Below are 12,660 nucleotides of genomic sequence, written 5' to 3' on the forward strand. Positions count from 1 at the left end.
CATCTTCATGAAGATACAAGTATGTAGACGAGATGGGAGGCTAGGGTTAGGCTACGGTCTGTGTACCGTCTGGTCCAGGGTGATACCGGGAGAGATGACCGTGGTGTTAACTTCCTGTCCCAGCAGCAGGGAGGAGTTCAGGCCCTCTGTTGTTACATTGTCGCCGGGGGCTACGGGGATACAGGGGGGGTTGGCCATGCCCACAATCTGACCCTGGACGGCTGTGCCAATCACAGTACCCAGAACCTCCACCGTCATTCCTGATTGGGACGAGAGGAGCATACAGATGACACAAACCAACCAATGATCAGCTTTCAATTTTGTCCCCAAAAAAAACTCAACAAAAAAAATGTAACTCAGTTGGTAGAGCACGGTGCCTGTAAAAACGCCAGGATAGTGGGCTTCATTCCCAGAACCACCCATAGAGTAAAAATCGATGCATGCATGGCTTAAGTCGCTTTAGATAAAATAATATTCTAAAACGGCATATATTAAAATGTTTATACTGTGTATTATTGACTAAGTTGATTGGGTCCTAATATCCAAATGCACAGACTAAGTTACCAACGACAAACACCACTATCGATAATTCAATGCAGTACTGGTTGATGTCGATATGAGCAAGGCGTATCGTAACAGTTTATCCTAGCTGTTAAACAACCCCCCCCCCACACACACACACACACACACGTGTTCCTGTAGGGACAACTCTCGGACTCAACTTAACATACTGAATAGCCTGCAGACGGGGTTTGTAATCATAGTCACACTGGTTAGACAGGCTTAGGCTCCCAGAGGATTCACAACCAGTGGGCAACCAATCAACAGTTGTCTGGCCTTCACAGAGCCTTAAAAATGAATGAACACAGCTGTAGTGTTATTCATGAACCTGATGATATAAATGCTGCTGATAATGGGAAACAGATTTTCCATATATCGGTGCCCATCACTACCACCTAGTATGAAGTACACTATTTGGTCATGTATACTAAGTAGTGTCTAGGTAGTGAGTGAGGTAAGTGTCCATGCTTGAGGGGACTTACTGTAAGCAGTGGCAGAGTCCCTCTCCTTCTGATCTTCGCTGATGAACATGGTGAGAGCCGAGTAGGGCACATGGAAACACTGGAGAGAGAGAGACACAGAGACAGAGACAGAGACAGCAAGAGAGACAGAGAGAGAGACACAGAGAGAGAGAGACAGAGACAGCGAGAGAGACAGAGAGAGAGACAGCGAGAGAGACAGCGAGAGAGATATGCGACATTAACATGTATCCTAATTATTATATATATATTTTTTACTGACGATTGTATTGTTCTATACATCTGGTCCAGCTCTTGTAGGCCATCTGGTGTGTGTGTGTGTGTGAATGTCCCCAACCGCTGCTCTACCAGTATGGCGGTGTAGCCAGTAGACTACAGTACTCACTGTCTGAAGGGTCTGGAAGAGGCAGTAGAAGACCAGGTACCAGATGACCTTTCCATTCTCAATCACAGGAACATACCAGATGAGGAAGTAACTGACCACGGCTAGAGGAGTGGAGAACAGGATCCTACAGGGATGGAGAGACAACAGAGGTCAAGTCAGTCGGAGTCTCACATCGTCACAGAGCAGTAACCAGTGTGTTCCCGAGGACAGCCATTATCTAACGATGAATTAGCTGTAGCGCTCACAGTGAGTCAACAGCATTCAGCCTCTGGGTTAGTAAATAAACCATTGCCTCAGCAATTAGGTCTCTCGAAGGATTCACTAAAGCCAAGCGAGGATTACAGAGCAAAAAATCTGCATCCAAGAAGTGTGATACCAAGTGTTGGACGCCTCATTCTTCTGGAAGCAAAAATGCACCTCGATGAGAACGGGTCCGTTTCAATAGTCTAGAAGCACGTCACCTCGTCCCGTCTCCTCCATTAGAACTGATATAGGCCTAGCTTTGAGAATGGGTCCGTTTCAATAGTCTAGAAGCACGTCCCCTCGTCCCGTCTCCTCCATTAGAACTGATATAGGCCTAGCTTTAAGAATGGGTCCGTTTCAATAGTCTAGAAGCTCGTCTCCTCCATTAGAACTGATATAGGCCTAGCTTTAAGAATGGGTCCGTTTCAATAGTCTAGAGACTATTCACCTCCTTCACTTCCACTGATCTGATATAGGAGACAAGGACAGACAAGGAGAGGAAGCCATGTCAGACTTCAGAACTGCACCTAATTCTGTCTGTTATTCCCCACTAGTACACAAGGGGGCGGCAGGTAGCCTAGTGGTTAGATCGAAGGTTACTGGATCGAATCCCTGAGCTGACAAGGTCAAAATCTGTCCTTCTGCCCCCTGAACAAGGCAGTTAACCCACTGTTCCTAGGCAGTCATTGTAAAATAACTATTTGTTCTTAACCGACTTGCCTCGTTAAAATAAAAAGGTTAAATTTAAATAAATTTAAAAAAACGAGGGGAAGGCATTCCTACAGGTCCTTAGAAACGATCAGCTGTCACTCAACTCCGTTCTTCACCGCTGCCAGAGATGCATTCTCACTGTAAACGTCATGTGTTATGAAAGGGCTGTGTGAGAAGTGTGTCAGACATAAATTAGGAGATGTTCCTATATTCTCCATGGACACACCCTTCTACATTCTCCCTCACTTTCCGTCTCATGTCCACTCAGATACTCCCCTACACCCCCCCCCCCCCCCTCGTGCTATAGACAGATCCTCAGACACTCTTCTTCCTTCTTCCTCCCCGGGCCACACTTTCCCTTGGCACTCCAGACCACGGTGATGTCATCCCTGAGTAATGCGTCACTCAGTGAGAACGGAGGAATGTCTGTGTGTAACTTCCTGTCCCAGTTATGGACTTCCTGTGGCCTGATCGACACGCTCCAACAGAACAAGAGAGAGGGGGGCGTGGAGTGTGTGTGTATACATCTGTCCAATGGAGTTTAGGTTTCCCCGAGCAGGAAACGCTTGCATCATATCCGGTCATTGATTGGCTAAAGAGGATACGATGGAAGCCACGATCTCAAAAATCGCCCACGGACAGGCACATATGGGAACACAATACGCCATCATGTACAACCTCCCCAGTGTCGATGACAACAGTCCGGCACGGCGGATTAGGACACCCCCAAAAATAAAACCTTCCTTCAGAAGTAGATTTGTATGGCTCCTTCAGGTTCAGCCTGTTGGAGATGCCCCCAGTGGGTGTACCAAAAACTCCCCAAAAATGTTTCTCGTCTTGTCTCCTTTTCTTCAAAATCAGCACTAATAATTTTTTTTTTTTTTCTTTTAAACTGGTCAGGTGAAAAACACCAAAAAAAGTTGATGTTATTTTTAGTACATTGATTAATGCATTGTTGGGGGTTAGAGCAAGAAAGTGTGCATGTGACACTAAAACTGAACTTGGATTGGCTCAAACTTATTTTGGGACCTACTTTCACATCCACAGTAGACTTGTCTCCTAAAAGCACTGGGCAGGTGGCAGCTGCCTTTCCTAATGGGACCTAGTGGTCACCAATTAAATCAAATTATATTTCTCACATGCGTCAACTACAATAGGTCCAACAGACCTTACAGTGAAAAGCTTACTTAAAAAGCCTTTACCCAACAATAGCTAGGCTATATACAGGGTGTTACGGTACAGAGTCAATGTGGAGGCTATATACAGGGGGGTACCGGTACAGAGTCAATGTGGAGGCTATATACAGGGGGGGTACCGGTACAGAGTCAATGTGGAGGCTATATACAGGGGGGTACCGGTACAGAGTCAATGTGGAGGCTATATACAGGGGGGTACCGGTACAGAGTCAATGTGGAGGCTATATACAGGGGGCACCGGTACAGAGTCAATGTGGAGGCTATATACAGGGGGGTACTGGTACAGAGTCAATGTGGAGGCTATATACAGGGGGGTACTGGTACAGAGTCAATGTGGAGGCTATATACAGGGGGCACCGGTACAGAGTCAATGTGGAGGCTATATACAGGGGGCACCGGTACAGAGTCAATGTGGAGGCTATATACAGGGGGCACCGGTACAGAGTCAATGTGGAGGCTATATACAGGGGGCACCGATACAGAGTCAATGTGGAGGCTATATACAGGGGGGTCCCGGTACAGAGTCAATGTGGCGGCTATATACAGGGGGTACCGGTACTGAGTCAATATGGAGGCTATATACAGGGTGTTACGGTACAGAGTCAATGTGGAGGCTATATACAGGGGGCACCGGTACAGAGTCAATGTGGAGGCTATATACAGGGGGTACCGGTACCGAGTCAATGTGGAGGCTATATACAGGGGGTACCGGTACAGAGTCAATGTGGAGGCTATATACAGGGGGTACCGGTACAGAGTCAATGTGGAGGCTATATACAGGGTGTTACGGTACAGAGGCAATGTGGAGGCTATATACAGGGTGTTACGGTACAGAGGCAATGTGGAGGCTATATACAGGGGGTACCGGTACAGAGTCAATGTGGAGGCTATATACAGGGGGGTACCGGTACAGAGTCAATATTTCAGATCAGTACCTGGGAATGGATAAAATACCCAAGAGAGGAAGGTACTTAAGACAACAGACGCAGCCACCCATAATGGGTACAGTACAGGACTGGTGAAGAGAGAGTGAGTGAGAGTACACCCCACCAACACATGCGTGTTATGTGATTAGTGGCAGGGGCAGGCGGGGGGGGGGGATTGTTGTGAAAATGATACATGAGAGGGAGTGTGTGTCAGGTTGGTGTTGTCTTCGGGACACAGAGCAGATGGTGGTTTACATTTAGGGAGTGGCGTGACCACAACCCACCAGGAATGTACTTTACCCAAATCCTCGCCGGGAGCCTGCGTTAGCCTTTCTCCGCTCTCTGTGCCACATCAAAGCAGCACTGATTAAAAAAAAAATCTCTTGGGAAGCCAACCCAGGAAAGAATGTGTTGTTTGGTGATAATTGCATTGTTTGCTCTCTATAACCTGTTAGTTCATATGCCTTGACACTGATATATAATTTGCAAATAAATTCATTAAAAATCCTACAATGTGATTTTCAGGATTTTTTTTTTCTCATTTTGTCTGTCATAGTTGAAGTGTACCTATGATGAAAATTACAGGCCTCTCTCATCTTAAGTGGGAGAACTTGCACAATTGGTGGATGAATAAATACTTTTTTGCCCCACTGTAGGACTAAAGGCTGAGACAATAAGACACTGTGATATACAGGCCTAAAGGCTGAGACAATAAGAAGACACTGTGATATACAGGCCTAAAGGCTGAGACAATAAGAAGACACTGTGATATACAGGCCTAAAGGCTGAGACAATAAGAAGACACTGTGATATACAGGCCTAAAGGCTGAGACAATAAGAAGACACTGTGATATACAGGCCTAAAGGCTGAGACAATAAGAAGACACTGTGATATACAGGCCTAAAGGCTGAGACAATAAGAAGACACTGTGATATACAGGCCTAAAGGCTGAGACAATAAGAAGACACTGATATACAGGCCTAAAGGCTGAGACAATAAGAAGTCACTGTGATATACAGGCCTAAAGGCTGAGACAATAAGAAGTCACTGTGATATACAGGCCTAAAGGCTGAGACAATAAGAAGACACTGTGATATACAGGCCTAAAGGCTGAGACAATAAGACACTGTGATATACAGGCCTAAAGGCTGAGACAATAAGACACTGTGATATACAGGCCTAAAGGCTGAGACAATAAGAAGACACTGTGATATACAGGCCTAAAGGCTGAGACAATAAGAAGACACTGTGATATACAGGCCTAAAGGCTGAGACAATAAGAAGACAATGTGATATTGTCTCAGCCTTTAGGCCTGTATAAGAAGACACTGTGATATACAGGCCTAAAGGACGAGACAATAAGAAGACACTGTGATATACAGGCCTAAAGGACGAGACAATGAGAAGACACTGTGATATACAGGCCTAAAGGCTGAGACAATAAGAAGACACTGATATACAGGCCTAAAGGCTGAGACAATAAGACACTGTGATATACAGGCCTAAAGGCTGAGACAATAAGAAGACACTGTGATATACAGGCCTAAAGGCTGAGACAATAAGAAGACACTGTGATATACAGGCCTAAAGGCTGAGACAATAAGAAGACACTGTGATATACAGGCCTAAAGGCTGAGACAATAAGACACTGTGATATACAGGCCTAAAGGCTGAGACAATAAGAAGACACTGTGATATATAGGCCTAAAGGACGAGACAATGAGAAGACACTGTGATATACAGGCCTAAAGGACGAGACAATGAGAAGACACTGTGATATACAGGCCTAAAGGCTGAGACAATAAGAAGACACTGTGATATACAGGACTAAAGGCTGAGACAATAAGAAGACACTGTGATATACAGGCCTAAAGGCTGAGACAATAAGAAGACACTGTGATATACAGGCCTAAAGGCTGAGACAATAAGAAGACACTGTGATATACAGGACTAAAGGCTGAGACAATAAGAAGACACTGTGATATACAGGCCTAAAGGCTGAGACAATAAGAAGACACTGTGATATACAGGCCTAAAGGCTGAGACAATAAGAAGACACTGTGATATACAGGCCTAAAGGCTGAGACAATAAGAAGACACTGTGATATACAGGCCTAAAGGCTGAGACAATAAGAAGACACTGTGATATACAGGCCTAAAGGCTGAGACAATAAGAAGACACTGTGATATACAGGCCTAAAGGCTGAGACAATAAGAAGACACTGTGATATACAGGCCTAAAGGCTGAGACAATAAGAAGACACTGTGATATTGTCTCAGCCTTTAGGCCTGTATAAGAAGACACTGTGATATACAGGCCTAAAGGACGAGACAATAAGAAGACACTGTGATATACAGGCCTAAAGGACGAGACAATGAGAAGACACTGTGATATACAGGCCTAAAGGACGAGACAATGAGAAGACACTGTGATATACAGGCCTAAAGGACGAGACAATGAGAAGACACTGTGATATACAGGCCTAAAGGACGAGACAATGAGAAGACACTGTGATATACAGGCCTAAAGGACGAGACGATGAGAAGACACCACAGAATAAATTCAACCACACCTTTGTTTCATTACAAAACCGTTAGAGCAACATTTGTCCTGTGAAGTCCACAAAAAAATATATTGTAACTAACGGTTATACGACCCAGCACGTTAAACTGTTTTCCACATTTCTTTCAGACTATAAAACGGCTTTATTTAGAACCATGGAGCGTTACCACAAGTCGTTCCGTCTCCACGTCTTCCAACATCTGAAATCAACTAAAAAGAAACCAACAACTATTTCAGTCCAATCAACGTAAACTAAATAGGATGTGAACTAAATAGGATGTGGCTAAATTAGTCACACCTATTCTCAGTAACTATTAGTGTGCATACACAATTATTAGATTGATTAAATGTCAAAATCCTTTCTACTAAACATAGCTGTCAGGATAAGTGAACATATGGCTTCTGAAAGCATAAAATGGGTTATCACAGTAAAACCAGACTGGAATTCCTGGTAATGTTGACAACAGTCAAGATGTTGAAGTCACCGAGTTGTGAAACCCGAGACTCTTAAACAGTGCTGAAATCAGTAAACTAAGAAGACCGGCGTGCTCTTTGACACAGCAGTCAAGGGCGTGTTATTAAAACCTATTATTAGGTGTTAGGAAAGGGTGTATAAAATGAACTAAATGTATAGGCTGTGTATAAAGCTATGGGCTACTACTCCTATAGTAAAAATCTAGACGTGGAGCGCTCTGGGAAGCATTCGCTCGGCCTCGTCGTTCAGTCGCAGCCTTACACTGGAACTCTGACCGGGCTTCGTGCCTTCAGCTCTTTTCCATGTCTCTTGAACTGCAGTAACACCTTCAGATTCCTCAGCTTCCCTTTAAAAAATGCTACACAGACGCCTCTTATTGGTCCAGCCCACAACACACCACCAGTTTCAGCCAATCAGAGCACCCCTACACTCCCACCTCCTGAAAAAAAAAAAAAAAAAAAAAAAAAAAAAAAACACTGAAGCGTAGAGGGAGCCACTCCCCCCGCTTTCCCTCTTCCTCCCAGCCCCTAGATCACATCTCCTCTAGATCCACATCTGTTCTGAACCCAAACACTCGATTGACTATATTAGTCACTCAACTCTCCTCTCCTCCCAGTTAAAGTATGAGACAGATTCTCTCAACAACTAGCAAGGGTCTAACCCGTCAGACTGAACTTCAATCTTCCTCCTTCTTCTTCTTCTTCTTCTTTCCCCTCAGAATAGTTTAGAATAAGAATGCCAGAGAGAGAGAGAGGAGATGAAGGAAACAGATTTGATCAAGCTGCATCCTGCCCAACCAGAGTCACTGAATTCCACTGCATTTTTTTTAAATCGGTCTACATGACTCCGGTTCCTCGGAGGGTTCAACGTCTCAGACAGAACCCCCGGAACCAGGGGGTTACACACCTGTTGCTTACCCCTGCATGTGTGCAGTGGTGTCTAAAAACACTATTTTGCTCAAAATGTGTGAACTTTACTGCATTTATAGTAGGAATATCGCTTTACAATAATATATATATATATAACTAAAAGGACGTAGCACTTGTGTCCATCTGCCCCACCCCCATCCTGCACTGATGCAAGTGGACTAGTCAGCATTGGGAAAGCATTAGTCACCCAGCCACCCCAACCCCCTCCCATCCATCCCGCTCAAGGCGCTTCAGGTTCCCTAATTAGGCCTTCTCCCAAATGGCACCCAATCCATCCCTCTGGTCAATATGCACTATTATAGAACATGGGTTTCCATTTTGGGACTAAGCCTATAGGAGGTACAGAGAGACACCTGGTGTTCTGGAACATCCTCTGAAAGGTTCCAGAATGCTACATGAACTACCAGAGACACCTGGTGTTCTGGAACATCCTCTGAAAGGTTCCAGAACGCTACATGACCTACCAGAGACACCTGGTGTTCTGGAACATCCTCTGAAAGGTTCCAGAATGCTACATGACCTACCAGAGACACTGACAGACTGAGACTGTACCTCGCTCACAGAGGGCCTTTGACTGGAATCAGACCTGCCTGTCCGTTAGGGAATGAGGACCTCTCGGTGTAGGCCAGAGTGTATGAGGGAAGGTGCAGGAATATAGATGACCCAGTAAGGCCACAATCTAAAACTTTATTACAAGTGATTTTGGTTCAAATCTCCTACTTTTCAGAATGAAATGTCACCAAAAGCCCCACCTTCTCAGCTCACTGGTCACCATAGCAGCACCCACCCGTAGCACGTGCTCCAGCAGGTATATCTCACTGGTCACACCCAAAGCCAATTCCTCTTTTGGCTGCCTTTCCTTCCAGATCTCTGCTGGCAATGACTGGAACGAACTACAAAAATCAATGAAGCTGGAGACTCATATCTCCCTCACTAAATTTAAGCACCAGCTGTCAGAACAGCTCACAGATCACAGCAACCTGTCCATAGCCCATCTGTAAACAGCCCATCCAACTACCTCACCCCCATACTGTATTTATTTATCTTGCTCCTTTGCACCCAAGTATCTCGACTTGCACATTCATCTTCTGCACATCTACCCCTCCAGTCTCTATCACTCCAGTGTTTAATTGCTATATTATAATTACTTCACCACCATGGCCTATTTATTCCCTTACCTCCCTTATCTCACCTCATTTGCACTCACTGTATATAGACTTTTCTTTTTAATCTACTGTATTATTGACTACATGTTTGTTAATTCCGTGTGTAACTCTGTTGTTTTTGTATGTGTCGCACTGCTTTGCTTTATCTTGGCCAGGTCGCAGTTGTAAATGAGGACTTGTTCTCAACTAGCCTCCCTGGTTAAATAAAGGGTTAGGGTTATATATATATAAATACCTGGTTAAATAAAGGGTTAGGGTTATATATATATATATATATATATATATATATATATATATATATATATATATATATATATATACCCAGTGCCTTGCGAAAGTATTCGGCCCCCTTGAACTTTGCGACCTTTTGCCACATTTCAGGCTTCAAACATAAAGATATAAAACTGTATTTTTTTGTGAAGAATCAACAACAAGTGGGACACAATCATGAAGTGGAACGACATTTATTGGATATTTCAAACTTTTTTAACAAATCAAAAACTGAAAAATTGGGTGTGCAAAATTATTCAGCCCCCTTAAGTTAATACTTTCTAGCACCACCTTTTGCTGCGATTACAGCTGTAAGTCGCTTGGGGTATGTCTCTATCAGTTTTGCACATCGAGAGACTGACATTTTTTCCCATTCCTCATTGCAAAACAGCTCGAGCTCAGTGAGGTTGGATGGAGAGCATTTGTGAACAGCAGTTTTCAGTTCTTTCCACAGATTCTCGATTGGATTCAGGTCTGGACTTTGACTTGGCCATTCTAACACCTGGATATGTTTATTTTTGAACCATTCCATTGTAGATTTTGCTTTATGTTTTGGATCATTGTCTTGTTGGAAGACAAATCTCCATCCCAGTCTCAGGTCTTTTGCAGACTCCATCAGGTTTTCTTCCAGAATGGTCCTGTATTTGGCTCCATCCATCTTCCCATCAATTTTAACCATCTTCCCTGTCCCTGCTGAAGAAAAGCAGGCCCAAACCATGATGCTGCCACCACCATGTTTGACAGTGGGGATGGTGTGTTCAGCTGTGTTGCTTTTTACGCCAAACATAACGTTTTGCATTGTTGCCAAAAAGTTCAATTTTGGTTTCATCTGACCAGAGCACCTTCTTCCACATGTTTGGTGTGTCTCCCAGGTGGCTTGTGGCAAACTTTAAACTACACTTTTTATGGATATCTTTAAGAAATGGCTTTCTTGCCACTCTTCCATAAAGGCCAGATTTGTGCAATATACGACTGATTGTTGTCCTATGGACAGAGTCTCCCACCTCAGCTGTAGATCTCTGCAGTTCATCCAGAGTGATCATGGGCCTCTTGGCTGCATCTCTGATCAGTCTTCTCCTTGTATGAGCTGAAAGTTTAGAGGGACGGCCAGGTCTTGGTAGATTTGCAGTGGTCTGATACTCCTTCAATTTCAATATTATCGCTTGCACAGTGCTCCTTGGGATGTTTAAAGCTTGGGAAATCTTTTTGTATCCAAATCCGGCTTTAAACTTATTCACAACAGTATCTCGGACCTGCCTGGTGTGTTCCTTGTTCTTCATGATGCTCTCTGCGCTTTTAACGTACCTATGAGACTATCACAGTGCAGGTGCATTTATACGGAGACTTGATTACACACAGGTGGATTGTATTTATCATCATTAGTCATTTAGGTCAACATTGGATCATTCAGAGATCCTCACTGAACTTCTGGAGAGAGTTTGCTGCACTGAAAGTAAAGGGGCTGAATAATTTTGCACGCCCAATTTTTCAGTTTTTGATTTGTTAAAAAAGTTTGAAATATCCAATAAATGTCGTTCCACTTCATGATTGTGTCCCACTTGTTGTTGATTCTTCACAAAAAAATACAGTTTTATATCTTTATGTTTGAAGCCTGAAATGTGGCAAAAGGTCGCAAAGTTCAAGGGGGCCGAATACTTTCGCAAGGCACTGTATATATATATAAATACCTGGTTAAATAAAGGTGATACATTTAAAACATTTAAAAAATACGCAGAATGTTCTTAACTGACTCGTTAAATTAAAAGGTAATATTAAAACAAATGTAAAAAAAGACTATGAGAGTCGAAATGTAGCTCAGCTGCATCCTGTTTCCATTGATCATCCTTGAGATGTTTCTACAACTTGATCGGAGTCCACCTGTGGTAAATTCAACTGATTGGACATGATTTGGAAAGGCAGGCACCGGTCTATATAAAAATGTCCCACAGTTGACAGTTTTATGTCAGAGCAAAAACCAAGCAATGAGGTCGAAGGAACTGTCCGTAGAGCTCAGAGATAGGTTTGTGTCGAGGTACAGATCTGGTGAAGGGTACCAAAAGCTTTTCTGCACCATTGAAGATTCCCATAATCCTTAAATGGAAGAGGTTTGGAACCACCAAGACTCATCCTAGAGCTGGCCGCCCAGCAGGGACTGGGAGACTAGTATCGAGGCAAAGATTAACGGAGCAAAGTACAGAGCGATCCTTGATGAAAACCTACTCCAGAGCCCTCAGGACCACAGACTCAGGTGAAGGTTCACCTTCCAACAGGACAACGACCATAAGCACACAGCCTAGACAATGCAGGAGTGGCTTCAGGACAAGTCCTTGAGTGGCCCAGCCAGAGCCTGGACTTGAACCCGATGGAACATCTCTGGAGAGACCTGAAACGAGCTGTGCGGCAACCCTCCCCATCCAGCAAACCCTCCCCATCCAGCAAACCCTCCCCATCCAGCAACCCCTCCCCATCCAGCAACCCCTCCCCATCCAGCAACCCCTCCCCATCCAGCAACCCCTCCCCATCCAGCAACCCCTCCCCATCCAGCAACCCTCCCCATCCAACTTGACAAAGCTTGAGAGGAACTCCAAATACAGCTGTGCCAAGCTTGTAGCGTCAAACCCAAGAAGACTCAAATCTATAGTCCCTGCCAAAATGTGCTTCAACAAAGTACTGAGTAAAAAGGTCTGAATACTTCAGCAAACATTTCTATAAATATATGTTTTGGATGTCATTATGGGGTAGCTCCACAATGAAA

General features: G+C 44.1%; 1 protein-coding gene across 2 annotated transcripts in view; it reads right to left on the bottom strand.

Moving 5' to 3' along the window:
• The window catches only part of LOC110487835 (sodium-dependent lysophosphatidylcholine symporter 1-B), a 44,386-nt gene that overhangs the window by 12,782 nt on the left and 18,944 nt on the right, over positions 1-12,660 (bottom strand). For both annotated transcript variants that reach the window (XM_036971014.2, XM_090228543.1), the window contains exons 4-6: positions 1,426-1,549; positions 1,044-1,122; positions 67-260 (exon numbers count right to left, since the gene is read on the bottom strand). In XM_036971014.2, coding sequence (XP_036826909.2) covers positions 67-260; positions 1,044-1,122; positions 1,426-1,549 — 397 coding nt within the window. The remainder of the gene's footprint in view (positions 1-66; positions 261-1,043; positions 1,123-1,425; positions 1,550-12,660) is intronic.

The sequence above is a fragment of the Oncorhynchus mykiss genome, chromosome 30, assembly GCF_057628025.1.
Source record: "Oncorhynchus mykiss isolate SJ-2025 chromosome 30, ASM5762802v1, whole genome shotgun sequence".
Taxonomy (NCBI): Eukaryota; Metazoa; Chordata; class Actinopteri; order Salmoniformes; family Salmonidae; genus Oncorhynchus; species Oncorhynchus mykiss.